At 37.2% G+C, this 21486-nt stretch overlaps 1 protein-coding gene across 2 annotated transcripts in view; it reads right to left on the bottom strand.

Annotated features, from left to right (window-relative positions):
* Positions 1 to 4811: 4811 nt before the first annotated feature.
* The window catches only part of IARS1 (isoleucyl-tRNA synthetase 1), a 202719-nt gene continuing 186044 nt past the window's right edge, over positions 4812 to 21486 (bottom strand). Inside the window, exons 33-36 of one of the 2 annotated variants that reach the window (XM_039481310.1) lie at positions 19132 to 19257; positions 13235 to 13378; positions 12055 to 12207; positions 4812 to 5408 (exon numbers count right to left, since the gene is read on the bottom strand). In XM_039481310.1, coding sequence (XP_039337244.1) covers positions 5326 to 5408; positions 12055 to 12207; positions 13235 to 13378; positions 19132 to 19257 — 506 coding nt within the window. In that variant the 3' untranslated portion in view covers positions 4812 to 5325. Of the gene's footprint in view, positions 5409 to 5481; positions 6133 to 12054; positions 12208 to 13234; positions 13379 to 19131; positions 19258 to 21486 lie in introns of those variants that run through there. The other variant, XM_039481309.1, reaches the window with a different exon arrangement.

Below are 21486 nucleotides of genomic sequence, written 5' to 3'. Positions count from 1 at the left end.
ATTACTGTCATCAGTTAAAAAGTGAGAGAGAGAAGTCAGGGGATTGTTGCCAGGACTGGAAGATATAAACTCTTAAAGTAAGGACATGCTCAGCACTTAAAATAGGCTTCTGCAGATGCCTCTTAGCATTATATCAAATTGGCCCAGGACCTAAATTATACAACAAAAGACAGTTAAGGGGGAAGTCAATTGAAGTACATAAATCCTAAAGAGTATCACATCAAGTCAAGCAACTATTTTTAGCTTAATCTAGATGAAACAGCAAGACAGCAGGCACAAAAATGAAAGAAAAACTAATTTTAAAAAAAAGTAAGTAGGAAACTTTCCACATTTCATGAAAGCCCATGAGACAAGATCACTGAAGAAATAATTAGAGAGTACCCTGGGGGGAATGATGACTAAAAATGGAAAGGGAAATAAAAAGAGTTCAACCCAAAGGGTCATTGCTTGTTTCCAATGATTTCTTACAGTAAGTTTTATAGATATGGGAACTTGATGAGCTAACACTGCAGCAGCCAAAAGTTGAACTTGTATACTAATCTTCATTTGTTAATTACACACCACTAATATGCATAAAAAAGGGAGGCCAAAGTAATCTGGGGATCTAGTAATCATGCGCAATAGTGCCATGTGAAAAAACTCAGGCTTAGTCCATTGTCTTATTCTTGCACTGACTACCTGCCCTGGGTGGTGGGTGTGTCCCACTGTGAACGATGACTGATCCTGACTGAACCACGACAACTGCATTTAAGGACAAAATCAGCTGTAGCTGGAGAGACCACAGTTTCTCTTCCATCCAATCACAGCTCCGGAGGAGGAAAGGATACAGATATGAGAACATGGGTGAGCCACTAAAAGGACTAGTGGGGAAGGATGCAATAAACAGAGAGAAAGGGAAGAATATGCTGGTGATACAATGGAGAAAATGAATAAAGAGAGAGAAAAGGGGGGAGAAGGTAGGGACTACTATTATATTCAATGCACTGTGCAAATTAAGACACCAGTCCTGGAAAAAGAACCACATGGGTGGAGCTCTGCACCCATGCAAAGCCCACCCACAGTTCTCTTTGGAAGATCAGTACTTTAAAAAAGCTCAATGGAAGCAAATTATTTGAGGAAATTGCAGCTTTAACTTTGGTTCTTTTCAGCACAGCCCTTCTTTTATATTTAAGCACAACCTTTATATGGAGAACAGCAGAGTGCAGTGAAGGAGTTATGCAGGCAACTTATCTAAAGGCAAAACTCAAATTGTTAGTTGAATCTCCTTGACATGGAGAACAGACTTGTACTTGCTTGAAAGACGAGCCGTTGTGCCATGCTGCCACTTGAAACAAGAGACACTCAGACTTTCAGTGATCCCAATTAGCATAGTGACAGAAACTAGAAGTACCGTCTCATGCCATTCGAAGGGTGATAACATTTACTTCAAACACACATTATTTGAGATTACATAATGCATTATAATAAAGGGAAAAAATAGACTAGGTAACACCATGTTAAGACAAACCAAAAGCTGGGAGGGGAAAAAGTAATTTTCATTTTAAACACAACTAAACCAGACAGAGGGAAACATCTCTCCAGCATATCTCCCTGCCAACGTAGGACTTAGCTTCTTCTAGTAATTTGTCTTGTCCAGTTTTAATTGCCTCTAGGGTCCGAATCAAAGCTTACAGAAGTCAAAAGAAAGAGTCAATTGAGGGGTATTTCTACAAATTCTCATTGAGGAATTGTTCTTTAGCATAATACATCTCTGTCAAGAAGTTTTCCCAATATTCAAGCCATATTTCTTATTTAAATTTCATCTAGTTGTACGTAATTTGCCTCGTACCATTTGTGAGCTTCCAGGTACACAGCAATCTCTATATTGGATCAGACAAACGGCCCACCCGCTCCAATTCGGTCTCTGACAGCGACCAGCATCAAATTTCTTTAGAGAAAGGAACAAGAAACCCCATAGCAGGCAATTATGTAATAATTTGCCATAGGGGAAATTTCTTCCTCACCACAATTAGTGGTTTATTTACACCCTGAATAATGAGGGTTTATATCCCTTATGAAAATAGAACAAAATGAATAAATTTTTTGCTCATCACTGCATTGCCTTCAGTTTGTCAATATCTTTCTTTTAATCATGTGTCCAGGAAAAAAAAAAAAGGTTTAATTCCAGGTTCAGTCACACCAACGTTGTATTGTGTTGCCTCTACATAAGCAGTTCAAAATTGCCTTGTCCTGTTTGTTAAATTTTAGACAACCAACTCTTAGGGAAGGAATGTTTTCTTATGTCTGTACAGCACATTGAGATGCTACTGGAAACAGGATAACTATTATCATCTTACATCTAACACTGTCCACTTCTCTCAGAGTAACTGCTTTCCTGCTTCTTCCCTCTCTCATAGATCTGGATTTTAGATTATTTTTCCAGACGGTAGGTTGTATTATTCCATGTTCAGTCTCATTTTTATTATTTCCTGACTATGTTTCTAATTTCTTTAGGGCTATTTGTTTCATTTCTCTGTTCTCAAGCATATTTGCAATGCCTCCCACTTTAGTGCCACCTGAAAATGCAATTAATATACACAAATACAGGCACTGCTCAGATTCTCTGCTTTCTTGGACCATCTTCTCTAACCACATTCTGGTCAGACTCTGCTTCTGAGGACCCATAGAGGCTCCTCTTCTTGATTTGTAGCCTAACATCAGGGTTTTATTGCTGTGTTCCAGTCCTGCTTTGGACACTATTAAGCAAAGCAGTTGCTCTCTCTCTCTCTCTCTAGCTCAGTAAACTTGTCTGTAAGCAGGCCCAATACATCATGCAGGAGCACTGAACACGATCAGGTAATATTTGTACAGCAATTTGATAACACAAAGTGCAAATATTACTATTTATGTGAGGAAAAAAAATCAAATGTGTTCCAGAACCTCCCTCCCAATTTGTCCTCACTAATGGAGAAATGGCTTTCCTGTGCCTCACAGGAAAGGAGGTGGAAGCGGGGAAGCATTAAGAGTGGATTTTTCTAGAAGTGCTCAACTTTAGCCTGACTTTTCTCCCATTGAAGTCAATGAGAGTTCTTCTTTGACTTCAATGGAAGCACATATTGAGATGCACATTGAGAGAGGTCTGTCATTACTAACTTAGCTTTCAGCTACTGCTGTGACAGTCAGTCAGGGTACATGCTTTCTGCAGTAAACATTCTTGTAAAAATATGTAATAGACACGTGCAGATGATTCATGTTTTAATACAAAGACATGTCAACATTCCCCTTTCATCCCTATAGAGTAAATAACTTACCCAAACTATTTATCTCCAAACATTTTTTTTTAAACTGGAGTATCAACAAGCATTACTTTTAACAGTGTAACATAGGTACTGTACTTTTGCAAATAGCCTTTGTAGTGAAGACTGGTATTTAATGAAGGGGAAAGCAGCTGTTTTATTTTAATCTGCAGAATATACCAGCAGCTTATCTAGGAAGCCTATTTTGGGTACATTTTACTGGATACAATTGGGAGATCATCAGACTTAGCCCCATAGAAGGTAGTCCTTTGCTGCAGGGTGGATTGCATTTTTGGCATGAAGCAGCATTGTGCATACTTTGAGAAAGGGTAAAGATTCTGAGAGAGATTTTGACTTTTTTCTACTGGTAACTCAGATTCTGACTTCAATTCATATCCCAGGTTTTTTGAAGAGATGTGCAGGACGTAGCCATCCATCATCCACTAATAAGATTTGTGTGACTAAATCCCAAGCAACTCTAAAATGCAGATAACTGTGTCCTATGTTTCAATATCCTCATTAAAATGGATTTCTCGTCTCATTAATACGATTTTTATTTCAGTTTTTACTCTGCTTTTATTTACTTTCTGTAAAAGTGCAAACCAAAGTCATTAGCTGTAGATCAACAGTTTCATCTTCACAGAAAGTATAATCCTGAACACATTACTTCAAGTGCAAGGAAAGATGGCAATAGATGAAGCCTTATTTCATTTTCATGTGACTAAATCAAGAGATAAGCATGGTTTACGGGAAAATAACTTGGCACTGTCCAATACTTCTAGAACTGTGCATTCCCAGTATTTCAGGAGACACAGATTTTCAGAAAGGGCTTCACCACATTACAGGCAAATACACGTATGTAGCTATATGCTAGAAACTTGCTCCACTTCAAGTGAACTGTGTGTATCCCACTGAAGAACAGTAAGCAAGCATAATAAAAACGATATTTATACTTCCCATGGATAGACTATACTGTGGAAAACACCATTCAATTTTGTTTTATACCTACATTTAGCATGAGCATAAGCATGTAGAGCAATGGAGAGGAATTTTTTAACTAAGTGCTGGTTACTCTAATAAGATGTCTTTTACTATAATCATTCCTGTTTCCAATTTACATAGCTTTCTTCAAAAACTAAGAGAGGTAAAACAGTGAAGGTAACTTTTATGCCAGTATTTCATAGTGAGTACAGACTCCCAATACCATATCACATCTCTAAAAGGAACCTATATCAAATCAAGTGTCAATTTCATAAGAGCAAATAGTCTGATTTATTTGTTCTCTTCCCTCTTTGGACCCTAGGAAAGTTCATGAATTAAGGTTTTTAGTTGTTGGGTTATCCAGCGAAATACTGTAAACAAAACTAAAAACAAAAATGTTTTGCAAATTTTACAATCTAACATCCATAACATCCACTTAGACAAACTGTACAAGTTTCATGTTTTCTTTAGATTTTGCTGCTCCCCAAGGAAACAAAGTACGATCTTCTTTAAGGATGTAGGGAAGTGAATTACCACCAAATCAGGAAGACACTGTTTTGGAGATAAAGAAAATTTATTGTTCCAAAGTATGGAAATTAGGAAGTATTTTCATCAACACTGCACTTCATTAAAACCCAACTAGTGTGAATCCACAGAACTGGGTAACTCTTCCCTAATTAGTTTCAAAGCTGTAACAACACACCCTTGGAGACACGGCTTAGAAAATTAAAGATGGCCTCTGCATAAAGGACAGGCAGAGAACGGCATCACTGAGGTATGAGTCCATTTCTTTCAGGTAAATTACTGCATAGATATCTAGGCTTAAGATCTGACATTACTCTGAATAGTCTTTATAGTATCTTATAATAACAACGAAAATACATTGTATTTGAAACCGAAAGCAGCATATTACACATGCACTGGTAGAAAACATCATCGGTGTACAATTGCTGATGTTGAAAATACAGTACACAACTTGGATGTTCATTAAAAAGCATACTAATCAGAATCAGATCTCTCTTCTGTGAAAAAAAAAGTTTACGTGGGCTTATTAATAAAAATGGAATCCTCAGCATTCAGCTGTTGTTGGTATAACATGAACATACAGAGTCTTCGTATTCAAGGTCTTCATGGAGGTGTCCTTTGTAATCTCTGAACAAAAGGCAAGAGAAAAGATGGAACAGAATTAGCAATCTCTATACAACAGAAAACTGTCAACACTCTTATTTCCATATTCTGAAATAATAATCCAGTTCTCTTTATATCAGCCAAAATGATGCTTGTACAGGAAATCCTCATCTGAAATCAGAGCCTGTCATGATAATGCAATAAAGTAAAAGGAGAGATCAGCATACATTAAGCTTGCCACTCATCAACATTTTCAAGGTACTAGTATGATTTCAACAAAGCTAACATGCAGTTTAAGATTGAAGGACACACACATCCCAAAATATGTTCTGGGACAAAGCCCTCAGCAGTTTCAAGGCCTCAGTGTTATGTGGATGATGACAACGATGACCGGAAGAAGATGTTACATTGCAATAATATGAGATCAGGAGTCCACTATGAAAAAGTTAACAGTACAACATGATGAAATTGTAGGATTCCTTAAATGGTACCAAAGTCCCTATTTTCTATTTCTTCTTAGTCTCTCATCACTTATGAGCTAGAACTGTGTAGCTCAAAAACTTGTCTCTTTCACCAACAGAAGTTGGGCCAGTAAAAGATATTACCTCATCGACCATGACTCTCAGACTTTGGTACACAAATGCTTTTCTCTTCATCTTATCTTTCTGCAGCATTAAAGATTCTGAACTGTGCTGGTTGTGGCATTCAGTGGAAGAACAAGAAATCCTGACTCCCAACTCCATAGATACTAATGTAAACAGAGAATATTATTAGCATACTGGGCTGCATGTGAAGTACAGATTTTTCACTTTGTCGTGATAGAAAGTCACCTCTCGTGCTAGATGTCTTCCAAATAAAATTATCTGAGCAGCATAAAGTGTTCAAGGATATTTGGGAAGTTTTCAATAGACATAATATTCTGACAATTGTTTACATTCATTCATTCCTCCACATCGCTGCCTGCTCCAAGAAGCGTTATCTAAGCTCAGTGCTACTAAGAACACAACATTCAGAAAAAGAGAAAAGGGGTGGAAGAAAACTAGGAGGGAAAAAAAAAATCTGTAGTCAGTGAAAGTGAGCACATTTAGATGTTTATTTTAGTCTCCTTCCATTAAATAATACATGCTACAGATTTAAAAACAAAGAGTTTAACAAATAATAGAAGAGTCAGTTATAAATACATGTGGTGAAGTATACCTAAATAAGCCAGATGCTACTGGTACACTGTCTTCCATTTCCTTTTGTAAGATGAAGTGAAAACAAAAGCAGCACAGAACAAAGAATGAAAAAGTCATTTTATTTAACTCTCTGCACTTGAGAAGCGGATTAGTGTGACCAAAACTAAGGAAAAAAAAAAGTCTCGTGGCAGTCTGATGGATTAATTTCTTCTATACTACCTTAGTAATAAAGGACACCCAGGTTTTGGCTCTGACTTCCCTGCTCTAAGCAATTTGTTCTGAATTGATACTCTCAGTAGTGTCCCATCAGAGTTGGCTTCATTACAGCAGGACCATTTTTTCTCTGTGGAGTTCTATAAAGCTCAGTGGGACTCTGCACAGGCAGAGGGCCTCTTTTGCAGGAGCATATAGGGAATGTATTGCAGCAGTGAAGTGAGGCCACATCTAGAGTCAAACGCACCACAACAATTCTCCTCAGCATAGGAGATAGCTGAGCTAAACAGCTTTCAATTCTGGAACATTAGAAGGAATGCCCACACTAAAATCTGCAGCAATTTAATATTCTGAATGATTAAGAATATATAATATACACTTAATATAAGTTACACGCAACAACTGGGCAAAACTACAGTGATGAAATCAGCTTGATTCATATTCTGTATTTTATACATGTTTAGTGTTCACTGTCCTGCTACCTGGATGAACATCACTTTCTCTCAGTATCACCTGACTAATCAGTGGCTATTTTTACCTGTTTGAAAAAGAATCTAAGACCATTCTGATGTGAAAAAATAACATTGAGCCTCCTGATTCAGATTACTGTGACATCACACCCCATATGTATCTTCTGCAGCAGTACTTTTTTACACCATTTTTCATGAAGCATGGCATTACATGATGACATGCCTAGAGAGTTAACATTTGGAAGTTTTTTAGGACCAGTTAAAAATGGTGTCAAAAAATATTAGTGCAGGGATGGTCCCCATTACCAAAGCTGACTGAAAACCACCAAACTTTTGCACTAGGTTGGTGGTTTCCATGAAAAACCAAGTGCACCAAATGAAATTAAGTGCCTTATTATGCACTCCCGGACCATGACTCCACAGCTAACTCAGAGCTGAGTTTTACACTTAGGGTACGTCTATACTATCCGCCAGATCAGAAGGTAGTAATCAATCTATCGCGATAAATCGATCTGCAAATCGACACCCATACTCCACCTCGGCAGGAGAAGTAAGCAGCATCGATGGGGGAGCCGCGGCAGTCGACTCGCTGCTGTGAGGATGGCCAGGTAAGTTGAACTAAGATACTTCAACTTCAGCTACGCGAATAGAGTAGCTGAAGTTGCGTATCTTAGATCTATCACCCCCCAGTGTAGACCAGCCCTAAAGGCAGGGATTATGGTAACAATTGCCAAAATAGATTAGTGTAGCTGTCTTGTTAAATATAATAATGTATTCCATACTGTGCCAGATTGTTCTGGAAAGATTTAAATTACCAATGTACATGGAGTTCTAAGGATTATTTGGTGATGACTGTTCCACAGATAGGAGGACATGTTTCAAAATTCCATGGTAAGAAGTGCTTGTTATCAGAGAACAATAGGAGGATATATGTCATTAACAGAAGTAATGCACTTGTGGAGAATAACTGCCTGGAAAAGGATGGAAATTAGTCTTAAAAATCAATTCAGAGCTGCTCTTCCATTGTGGTGGCTTGCTATGGCCCAAGTGTAGGGGAGGGTTGGAGATAGTAGGCACATTACCTGACCTAAGGATAGCTCTTTCAGATAGCAGAATGGTAAGATCTTGCCAGATGTTTCACAAACATTGCCAAGCCTGTCAAATATCTCTGCTACATCTATGAAACAGGATTGCTTTATGTTCCTGTAAATATTAACTATAGTCTCTGAATTGATTTTAAGACTAATTTCCATCCTTTTCCAGGCAGTTATTCTCCACAGGTACCTCAATTCTGTTGGTGATTGTGGGGTTTTCAGTTTGTCCCTCTCACTTGGTCTACATCAAATGCACTTCTTTTACAACTAAAAATTACTTTTTTCTTAGATAACTGCCCGGGGAGCTGAAAGTCAAACTGGACTCTTTCCTTCTCACGCATCACCTTCAGTAATACAGGTGCCACAGGTCAAATTAGATGTGCACCTGGGGAACTATTAGCCTTCGAGGGGGGAGCATTTCTCAACACAATTAGCCTTCAAATTGGGTTGCACCAGAGCAGCTAATATACCGATTCTATTTTACCAGTGGTGACACACAGGAAGAAAAAGAACCAAGCTCAACACTCGGAGCCCAGGATGACTCTGCAGGGCTGTCATTTAAAAATGTTTTATTTGTAAATTGAGCCAGTTTTGTATGGAATTAACAAGACAAATCATGGACCTTCATGATGACGTTTTTACAGTCTCTTTTCAGAGCAGACTTCCATTTTAAGTATTTTAAACCCAAATTACAAAAGGTATAGGGTCAGGGCACTAATTCATTTCAGCAATTAACACTTCTTCCCCTCAATAGCTCCCTTACACCCCTCCCCCCCCAAAAAAGATTCTCTCATTAAGAAAATAATTTAAAATAAATTATTCTGAAGCAGAGTAAAGCCAAATTCACTGCTGAGACACTCAAATTGTGAACTTGGTCCCAAAGTTTTTTTTAAATTATTTTTAAACATGATTGATTATATAAATACCTGCTTGAGATGGGTTTATCATCACCATCACATGGTTAAAGGTACACTGTAACCTTACTCTATGCATAACCTCATTAAGAAATAGTCAAAAAACTTCCCCTTTATTATTGTAAGACAGTTTTAATTTGGACTATGAAATAAAAATACACTAGATAGGGCTTGTGTTCTAAACCAAATATATTTCAATTAGGATTTACTGTAACTGTTAACGGTAATCTTTTCCTAGCTCTGTTGAAATTCTAAGGTCTCAGATACTTTGCCTAGCAGTGTAACCTGACAGCCTTATTTAGGCAAAATTTACCATTCTAACATTTATTTCTGAGAGATTTTTCCAGGAGTTCCATAACGAAAAAATTATAGAACTGAGGGCATGCAGTTTCTTTCTTTGACACAAAAACATTAAAAAAAAAAAAAGCCTTTCAAAACTCAGTTCAGCCTGTGAGAAACATTCCAACACCTGGCACCAGCAGTTTTACAATTCCAGCTGATATTTTATCAAGTTCTTTAACTATTTACCAATGAGTAAATTATTATTTTGTATTAGAAGTAGCCCTAAAGAGTTAATAAAAAAAATAGACTCTCCAAGACTATGAAATACCAGAGCTGCTGTTTGCCATTTCAAAGTTTTAAACATTTTCTGGAGTTGTGGCTATAATGATAGATGGTTAAAAAAAATAAGTAAAATTGCAGAAAATATGCAGTCCCATTAATTGTACTAAAAAATGTTACAGAAGCCCCAAAATATAATTTACTCCAAAATAATTATTTTCTCTAAAAATACAGGCTAGATATTGATCTTGGCTCATTGTGGCAGATAATTTAATGTAATGATGTCATAAAAAAGAATTAGAGTAATATAACTCAATCTGTGTATTTATACTATAAAAAGTGTTGCCAAATCACTTCCTATATTGCATCATATTAATAGGGAAAAGGAAAGTGAGAATTTGAATTGAGACAATAGAATTGTAACCATTACACACATAGTGTGTTAGCTACACAAATCAGCCTGTAAACCAAATGAAAGTACTATGCTTCTTGGGGCTCAGGTATGATTTAGAGAATATTCCAATCAGGGCTTTTAGCCTTTAAAGAAGGGTATTTACAGAAACTGCAGCACATTTTAAATTTACATGTTATGTAAAAATTATGGTTTACCCATGGATGGATGGTATGACTTTCCTTAACTCAATTTATACTTTATTTAACCTTAAGAGTAAATCTATCCATTTTCATTTGTGTAGGAATTATACTATAAAAATGTACTAGCTACTGTACTGGTATATTTTGCTGCAGAGAAAAAAAGTCTAAAGACATTCCTCATTTTTTTCCCTCCAATACCAGATAACTGTACATTACATTGTTTTTCTCATTTATTTTACTATTTCAAGCCAGTATTTTCTCTGTGATAATTATTTGAGCAGCTACACTGATAATTCGTTGCACTGAGATCTTTCTGCCCTGCAATAACATTGAAAGAAACTAACAACTGATGAGGTTTTAACAATGAAGTGTAACATCAACTGCTGCCAAATGACAGCGTTCTCTCTAGTCAGCAAGATTTCACATACAGCTACATTTACACAAATTAAAACTGTTCAGGGTATATTCTGTTCCTATGTCTTCTGCAATGCTTTAATGATGGTAATTTTCATTCCTCTATATTCATTAACATCAATCTGCAAATTATCATTAGCATAAGTTCAAACTAGCATTGGACAGTCACAACATTTCACAACCATCTCACTTAAGAAAAGATCTTTTGGATAACCAGTATTTGTGGTTCACATGAAACAAGACCTAGTATGACCTAGTACTAAAGCCCATCATGTTCCTGATCCTGAGTCTTGGCTCAGATGATAATTTTGGAGTGACTAGAACCCATCAGGTAGACAATTCTGGGGTTATGGTCTCCCCCAGAACAGATTCTGAAGTGCACAAATACAATTAAACACTTACCTCAATACAATGAAAGCATTCATAATATTTGAAGACTAGCACATATTAACACTGAACACAGACTCAAATGGACTACTTTGAACATTAGCGTGAGCAATTCATAGATGAACTCAGTAGAAGTGCTTCATGATTGTGAAAGCACAGGCTGGTGGAATTAAACTGGGTAATGCTGAATCAATTGTTCAAAATGAAAAACAACAGGTAAAAAAGTATCACTTGCTCAGATTCCAATCTATGCAACAATTCTGAAATGCCTGCTCTGATCCATACTGATACACTCCTTTCCTCCATTCCCTTTCGCCAAAAGAAAAAAAAATCAAGACAGTCCTACAACAATGTGCAGTTTACTGCAGAACAGATTCTCAAAATCTGATCTGCTACTTTTTAAAATTATTTTTTTCCCTCTAAGCAGAGACTTCTTTTTAAATTTACTCATCACATCAGTACATACGTAACATTTTCATTACTGACTGACCTTTCAATTTCAACTAAAGAGGCTCCTAGAGAACCGTTCTTAGCCATTTCAGCCAATGCATGCAATTGCACTACTCATGCAAAATTTTACTACATGAAAAGTACTCTCTGTTGGTATGTATATGACGTACTTTGGATAAAATAAATTTAACACTGATTAAATATAGGTTTGAGACCCGAGATCAGATGCACTCAAGTCTGATTAACACAAGATAATTAGAAAGAAATGTAGACTGTAGGCAACTAAGTTAATCCACTGGAATCCAATTAAAAGGATATGTCACTGTTGTTGAAGAGAAAAAACAAAGTACACAAGCAAAAAAATCCACAGTATACTCAGGCATTAAGTAACTTACCCTGTGTTTGTGCTTCATCTAGGAACAATTTTAGCCTCCTGCTCCTGAGTCCAAACACTTTTGCTGTTTCATAGAGAAGACCTTGATATGTTAGTCCATTCTGACCAACTGGGTTTTCCATTAGAAGAGTTCCCACCACTCCTTTCAGACACTCTAAGGAAACAAATTGTAGATTATTGCAATCTGAGTGGGGAAAATTGCCTCATACTATACAAATGCATTTGTCTTGACCCATAAGCTTAGGACTTGTTCCTTCAATTCACCTATTTCCTCAACAGCATTCCTTAATAGCATTCACTTACCCATGTCTAAGCTAAAACACAACTACAAATATCTATCACAGAGTCATCGCTGGAAAGTTGTCTTTTTGAGCTATAAATCCATAAGCACTGAACTCTGTGAGCACATCAAAAAATGAAAGGAAATCACTAGCTCCCCTAAAATGGGCAGGCCACAGTAGCTGAAGAGGGGTTATGGAAAACAAATATTTCAGTATGACACAGGTGATCTACTCTTTAACAGAAGTACAGATCATAAATGCTCAAGGAAAAACACCAAATATATTGCTGATCATGGTCCTATTTTCTGTCCAGGGTCAGCCCACGCCGATTTCCAGGGACTTTAAAAGGAGTCCATGCAGGAATAAGGGCAGTTCTTTGCACAGAATCCAGGCCTAAAACAAACCCTTCACTGGAAAGGCAAGTCCTTTGGAGGCAAAGTAATGAGGGAGGGGAGGCAAAGTAATGAGCGTACAATGGTTTAATGAGCAAGAAACCAAATTATACACACATCTTGATCTCTAGATTGATAATGAAATAATTCCCCTAGATCTTAAATCCGCATACAAGCAATGGTTTTGATTCCTGCATCATGCATTCAGTGACAATCCCATTACAAGAGAAGCTGGCCTTTTCAAGTCAATTTTAGACTTTTAGCCTTTTAGAACAAGTTTTGCATATGCAAACCAATAGTTAGAAACAGGAGAAGAATTCTGAAAAGCTAAAACTCAACGTCCACTTTGTACATTAGAAAGTTTCTATTATATGGGATACAATAAGTGGAACACACCAACTACCAACTCAAACACATGTATAGATCTCATGTGAACAGTGTTGTCCAAAACTTAAATTACAGCAGATAAAACCGGTAACTGAAATGAGAAATATCTTACATACAGTACCTTGTGGTTTTGCATTCACTAGCTGTAAATTGATATACTGGCAGAGGAGGGTATCATGGGTATTGATCAAAGCAGGGGCTGACCCTGATGTCACATGAAGAGTCTTTCCACTGAGACTCAGTAAGTCAGTGTTGCTCAACAGTTCTGAAATGAAAAATGAGACCAGTCAGGCCATTAAAGGCTAACTAACATCTAGCTCTCATCTGATTAACTGACAGAGTATTTCTAGCTACTGTTTCCATTACAGAAATGATTTCCTTTCTCACGAGAGATATATTTCTTCATTCTGAAAAGCGTAAGTGAACTTGTGCAGTGAGTTAAGAGATACTTTGTATCATAAAACAAACTCTCTCATCTGCTATGGAAATTAGCATGTCAAGCATAATGGGCTCAGAATGCACAACAGCACTATAGTGCAAAAAACTTCAAAGATTGTATAAGAGGCTGGGAAGTTAAGATGATGTCACTTAGAAGTGCAGCCCTAGTACAGGAAAGCCAGGAAATTCACCCACTCGGCAGGTCAATTTCTAGAATCATAACTATATATACACATAATAAATAAAAATTTTGCTTGATAGTTTATAATAAGCCAGCAATGATTCCTTTGCACCAGCCATTTCCAAATAATCAAATTAAAACTTTTAAGTCTTTACTTCTATCTCAGTTTTGTTAGCTGAAGCATCACAGAACACGTTTTAGACAATGGTTTATTCAAGATATTTTTCTGATGCTCCAGGTGCCAATTAATGCAAAGGCAGTGGCTAATAAAATGATTTGATCGTGTATGAAGCCCTTGGTATTTGCATGTAATACCCAAAACAGAGTAAAAAAGCAACAACTAAAATGCTTACTTTCTCATGCCCCCTTTTTGATAAGCATATGGCCTGGAGAGATGGAGCTGGCATCTCTCGGAGAGAAGTGACTCACATGTCACTCAAGCTTTCAACAAGCAGAGCTTGACTACATGGAGACTCAGTGTGTAGCAAAGTCGGGCTGTAAATCAACAGTATACTAGCATGCCGTGCATTGTTTCCATGTAGACAAGCCCACATACATATCTATATAATAAGATTCCAGGCATGTCACTCTGAAGCTTAAAATGTCTGTTGTGTCAGTGTGAAATGATGGAAGCAGCTACAAGCATGGCTGAGAACTCCCTTTGTGCAGAATATCACCAGGCTGAATTATCCCTGTGTTTTCTTTTCTGCTGCCCTCCAATTTTTTAGTTCTCAGCCATTTTGATTCAATGAATTACACTCATGCAGTGTACAGATACTGTAAGACAAGAATCTATGACATGCCAAGAGTGCTAAACTATTATGATATCAGAGATAACTGTAGAGTGAAGGTGGTGATTGGTTGAGTTAAGTTGCATGCAAAACTTTCATAAGTTGTATGAGGAAGTACTGCACAAACAGCGGATTACTTGGCCCAACTTTAGCCACCCACATAAATCAACACAAACCTCTGAGACATAAATCAAACACAGCCACCCACACATGAACACAATCAGCAAAACAATGACCCTAAACATCACTCTGAAGCCCAGAATGTCTGCTGAATTGGTGTGAAGTGGATGGAAACAGCCACAACAACAGTTCTCAACCGGGGTCTGAGGTCACTTGGGAGGCGGCAAGCAGGTTTCAGGGGGTCCACCAAAATAAACCAGACAGCAGGGCCAGTGTTAGACTCACGAGGGCCCAAGGAAGAAAGCTGAATCCCAAGCCATGCTCCTCAGAGCTGAAGCCAAAGCCCGAGCAACCTAGCTTCATGGGGCCCCCTGTGGCATGGGGCCCTGGGCATTTCCTCTGTTTGCTACCCCCTAATGCGAGTCCTGGCTTTTAATCTAGTGAAAAACAGCTGTTGTGGCACAGGTGGGCCATGGAATTTTTATTGCATGTTGAGGGGAGGGGGAGATTGAGGGGAGGGGCTCAGAAAAAAAAAAGGAGAATCCTTGAGCTATAAGCGTGGTTGTGAGCTCTTTTTGCTTAGAACATCACGAGGTTCAATCATCACTGGGATTCATGGTCTGTTACTATCCAATTATTTAAAGTTCTCGGCCATTTTTGGCTTTAAAAATATCACATACAACTTTACAAATTACACCTATGAGACAGCATGGGCTTTCAGCTACTCACAGTGAATATCTAAGCTTGTGGGTATAACACTTGGAACAAAAAAGTATTCTCCCAACTAAGCCATTAACCGAAAAACCAAAGATTTTAAGATACTAAAACGTCCTGACACTGGTAAAATGAGACCACAGAAGAGATAAATAATTCAGAACACTATGTCAGTGGACTTCACTAAAGCTGATATGGCTAAGTTTTCCCTTCAAAATGCTGAATCAGACAATGACAAACCTTACCAATGACCCTCACCACTTGGTGATGACACAGCACCTTCAGCTGTATTCCTCTTGGTTAATATGTTCTGACAAGTGTATTGCTTCTGTTGGTTCATTTCATTTCATTTTAATGTGGAACTAATGGTATGGTACACCTTACTCCAAAGATCAGGGAGAATATTTGATGCAACAGCAAGTATATAAGGAAACAAAATATTCTACAAGATCATTAGGCAATAAAGAAATGGTTTCTCATGAAACTGGCAGATTTCAGAAATAAAGGGCCAGATTAAAGCTAAACTTAAATTTTATGTTCGCATATTCCAGCAAACTGAATGCTGAAGAGGATGTGTTTACATGTGTATGTGTCTGCTGTCTCTAGAGGGTTAACTGTTATTTTCAAACAAAGCAGGAAAAAAAACCCCAAGTCACGAATGCACAATACTTAGTGAGAAGAATTTATAACGCAGAGAGACCTAGTAGCAGTTATTTTTAAGCTGCATGAAACTAGAGCAGCTGTGCCTAGCACTGCCATGCACTAAACCCATGATTACTATGTATTAATTATATAGCACCTTAAATGTGCAAGGTGTTTTACAGAACAAGAGACATGGCCCAAGGAGCTCACAGTAATACTGGTTAGCTAGAATAATCCAGGTACGAGGTGGACAAGCATGAGTGACAGAAATTGTGATTTATCTTTCAAGTAACTAGTATTTTGCATCACAGGGCCGTTGCCATGTCAACACAGAGACAACTTTCCATCTGCAATATTGTCACTATTTACGTTTTTTTTTTTTGTCTTTCAGAGTAGATGGAATCCAATATTTTCACATACTTGTGAAAAAGTGTGAAAAATCACAAAGCATCAATGTACATCAATATTAAAGCTTTTAAATAACCTTCAGTTCAGCCTGGGAGTGGAGGTTTGTAGTAGGAAAGCACAGCCATTCAACTGGGACTGGCAGTAATTCTAGGCCAAACCACGCCCCAAGGGGCAAAAATTTAGCCTATCCACAACTGCACAATGTGTACATTTTATCTTAACTGTTTTAAAAAAAATACTCTTCATTTTAAATGGCTGTCAGCTTCATTTATTTTCTGCTGAGAACCTTTGTCCTGGACACCACAGGAAGGAAGACTAGACATCAGGAATGTGATTTAACTAGGCCACAGCTTCATTAAGGAACACATTTGAGAATTATCCAGCAATAACTTGTCCAGTTCAGGTTATCCTTTCTTTGTAACCTATTCCATCTGGTTGAAGGCTGCTGTTAGAGCCTCACCCTACTCAATCCCAGCATTGTCCTAGGGCTCACCCTCGCCTCATACAAGGGTTATGTGTCTGGGGAAGAGAGGACTGTGTCCTCGCTGTACAAGACATAAGGTGCCCCAACCCCATTCCCCACCTTCTTTAGGAGATACCAGACCCCTCACTGAACAATCACCTTAACTGGACTCCTGTCAAGTAGCAACGAAATGAATTTTACAGTCTAACCTACCACCGAGTCCCTGACGGGAAGGCAAGAAAACCCACCCTATCCAGACCAATCTGGCAGTGAGGGGAAAATTCCTTCCGAGCACCAAAAAGACAGTTAGCACGATGCTCAGAGCAATGCCACAAAACCCAGCCCTACCTTAATATCATGGAGAGATGGGGAGAGGGTATCTTTCCTGAGCAGAATGGTATCCTTGGACAAGGGGAAGGGCTTATAAATCCTCTCCCTGGGAGCAAATAGGATGCTGCATCCTTCTGTCCAACCAATCAGCCACAGAGCCCCACTCCTCAAGCCCAGAGGGAGGCACAATTCTTGAAGGAGCCAAAGGTTTTCCTTCATCTGCCTACCCAGACAAAGCCCACACAACCACCTCAGACTATAGGATGTGACGCAGGGGGGAGCGCATTCTGGTAAACTATGGTTCTACCGACTACTTATCTTATCTATGTTAAGCAATCCTGAACAGCAGAGTACTCTTTTCATATGCACAGAACCAAGTGGAATATTTCTACCAATCAACCGCTTTAAGCATCCTGGCTATTATCAAGCTGAATAAGGTAAAAGGAATGTGTCAGATAGAGAGGCTCAGTGAGGGTACCCCAAAGACATTCTACTAAAGATATGAAGATAAAAATATTTTTTCAGGAAATGAGAAACAGGAAAGGCAAAAATGTAAGAAAAAAATGGTGAGGATACAGGTCTATGGCAAGTTACTGGTCCAGTGATGTAATGTATGGATACAAACTTCTGCTCCTAATAGCCCTGTAGGAATTTAAGGGCAACTGTTCACACTTTCCATTCATAATGATCAAATTATTAACTCCATCTCCCCCTTACCCTTAATTTTAGCTATTCTTCAGGATTAAGTAATTTTAAAGATACAAAATAAACTTTCCATAACTATTGACCTCTGTCAATTTTGCAAACAGTCTTCAAGTTTCCTTTATATCCACGCCTGTTGAACCCTGAATTGTCTAATTTGCAGAATCCATATTAACTTTAAATGCTTCAGTTTTTAAAACTCTCTAGAGCAACACTATTCAAGGTGACATGTCTATAAAGAACTCACTAATATACTATAAAAATAAATTTCCAATTTTTGCGAATCAAAGTTTTTACTTTGCTGCAGCCAATTCTTTTCTCTTTTTTGATTTATTCATGGAGGGGTTTGGTTACTTAGGGTCTTTACCCTACCAGCCAATCAACTGTCCCTTAATTCTAATACAACAGAAAAGAAAATGTAATCTTATCATAAAACAGAATCTTGATCTCAGAGACAAGAAAATAAAGCTAGTTTGTTTGCTAAGGTCTCATGGTCACGAATTGCAACATTTTTCAGTGTTTAGTTTCTGTTGTATCAGCCACTTTATCTCTGTTATGCTTGCTAAATTATGTGTGCTCTGAACATAACCCATAAAGTGCACTTTACATTTTCATTTGTTTACCAAGTCGGAGCACAAATTCAATCCTACAAAAATATTTTCAAAATAAACTGTTCTCTAACAGAAGAAGTCTGGAGATCTTCAAACTGCTCTGCTGTAAAATACAAAAATATGGAAACAGCAAAGAATTTGACTAAAAAGGAAAATCAGTTTGTACTCAATTTAAGTTCTAACTCCATCTATTAGTGTATTTGCAAAATCATGCAACTATATTTCATGGCAGCTTGCCAACTCATGGTACAGTACTAAACTGATGAAAATGCTTTCTGAAATGGATGAAATTTCATCCTAATGAGAACTGAAAAAGAAATACAAATTGGAAATGGATAGCATAACAAAAGTGATGAACACCACTTAACAGGAACTTTTAAAACCATTTAGATTGTTTACAGTTATAAACAATCTATAAACACATTCTCATATGCTTAGTAAAAATCAGCCCTAGAATACTGGGCATACATCCCAGGAGCTCTTTTTTAGAAACTTCATACACACAATGTGAGAAAATGATACAATAAATGATACAAGCTGCCAATGACATTCTTTGAAAAATCAACTGAATTGCTACTGCATGCACTCTCTCAGCTTTCATCCTCAAACACCATGTACCTGATTTTCCATTGAAAACTGACAGCTTTGAATTTTTAAGGCCAAAAATGCAGGACACAGCATCTACAAGTTTAGTATAGTTTAATTTATTATCTCCTTTTGGATTTTCCAACAGCAACACACCATCTAAAAATAAAAACAAAAATCAAGAATTAAAATGTAATTTAATAAATGAGTTTGTATGTTGTAATGATGAACTACTTAGAATTGGTTTGCTATATTATGTAAAACCAGTACTGATTATAGTGAATGAAAAAAAGGTCTCACATTTCTTTATCCCAGGAATATGAACTATGGGTCTCCTCTTTTCTTAAATTAAGCCCATTATAAGAGGGGGAAAAAACCCTGTTTCTGGATAGGTTTAGTTAAAAGAAATCTAATCTCCATGGAATAATTTGTGTGGGTGTCTTTCAGTAGCTTTAATCAGCTGCAATAATTCTATACATTTTGACAGAAATTTAAATCTTAAAGGAAGCAAATATTTATGCATGATGCCATCTTAGTAACAAAATAACAGCAAAGAGACATACTTATTTGTATGCGATGTAGACAACGTGGGTATTTCTTGAAAAATGTAAATACAAATGTTCTCCTTTGCTACATCAAAATCCTGCGTGCAAATGTTTTATATTGTATTGGATAAATCAATATACAACTCAAAAATATAAATTGAATGTACACCTCTATCTTGATATAGCACTGTCCCTGGGAGCCAAAAAATCTTACCATGTTATAGGTGAAACCGTGCTATATCAAACTTGCTCTGATCCACCAGAGTGCGCCGCCCCCCCCCCCCCCCCCGGAGCGCTGCTTTATCAAGTTATATACGAATTCGTGTTATATCGGGTAGCGTTATATTGAGGTAGAGGTGTATATTAAATGCAATATGCACGCATTAAAATCTAGCACATGCAGGACATTGGTTTGCATATTAATCTACCGGGGGATGTACATACATGAAAATTAAATAAAGAGACTATAATCAAATCAAGTATTTATGTATCTATTCAATGATGGCACGGTGCAGTATATTTGAAATTAAGTGAAAGTAACTGATGTGCCAAATGCAGGAGTGGTTTACAATTAACTGGCAGCTTGATCACTCTTCTAAGCACATACAGGGTAAAGTCCTAAATAGTGATGATCTATAGACATACAGTATTTTGCCCTGTAGACAGACACTGTTTTATGCTACAGATTTCTATTAAGAAAGTGTCAACATGAATACAGTAAAAGTTAAATCGGTGTTCCATCACAAATTGAGCATTCAAGTTCAATTAAAACACAAAAGACCCTCTCAGAGGCCTTTAAAAGGAGATTTAAGCAATCATTTTGATATTCATAATAAACATATCACCTTAAAATACTGCCATCATTTCAAAAACAAAATAGTCCAATACCCAAAATCCAATTATTTTCAGTATCTTATGGGAGCTGCAATATCCCTGCTGGCATTTGGGGTTTGCTCCTCTCAGGGTGAATCTCTGCGTCCCTTGGAGACTGACATCATATTTGAACACAGAAAAATCTTATACACTTCAAAGAACGGAAGTCTTCAAAAAACAATGTTTAATCTTGTATTGGATTTATTAGTGTACTTCTCTATCAGGCATCAGTCAAGTGAGTACCACAGCTTAGGTTCTGGTAGCCTGAAGGAACATATATTTCACTGCTATGGGTGATATCACTGAATAAAACCAAATCTGAGCACTAGACCACCACCAGATAGTTGTGAAACCATTATTTCCAGGACTGTCAATTAATCACCGTTAACTCAAACAACATTAAAAAAATTAATGGTGATTAATTGCAGTTTTAATCACACTGTTAAACAACAGAATACCAATTGAAATTTATCATAAATATTTTAGATGTTTTTCTACATTTTAAAATATATTGATTTCAATTACAACATAGAATACAAAGTGTACAGTGCTCCCTTTATATTATTTTTATCACAAATAATTGCACAGTTAAAAAGATCAACAAAAATAGGTTTCTGAGTAGAAGCCATGTTAGTCTGTATCCGCAAAAAGAAAAGGAGTAAACAACAAATTTATTGGAGCATAAGCTTTTGTGGGCTAAAACCCACTTCATCGAATGCATGCAGTGGAAAATACAGTAGGAATATATATATATATATATATATATATATATATATATATATATATATATACACACACACACACACACACACACACACACACACACACACACACAGAACATGAAACAATGGGTGTTATACACACTATAACAAGAGTGATCAGTTAAGGTGAGCATTACCAGCAGGAGAGGGAAAAAAAAAACTTTTTGTAGTGGCAATCAAAATGGCCCATTTACAGCAGTTGACGAGAA

Source organism: Mauremys reevesii, linkage group 7, assembly GCF_016161935.1.
Source record: "Mauremys reevesii isolate NIE-2019 linkage group 7, ASM1616193v1, whole genome shotgun sequence".
NCBI lineage: Eukaryota > Metazoa > Chordata > Testudines > Geoemydidae > Mauremys > Mauremys reevesii.
Note: the sequence above shows the minus strand (reverse complement) of the source record. Positions and strands in the feature narration are given on the sequence as shown.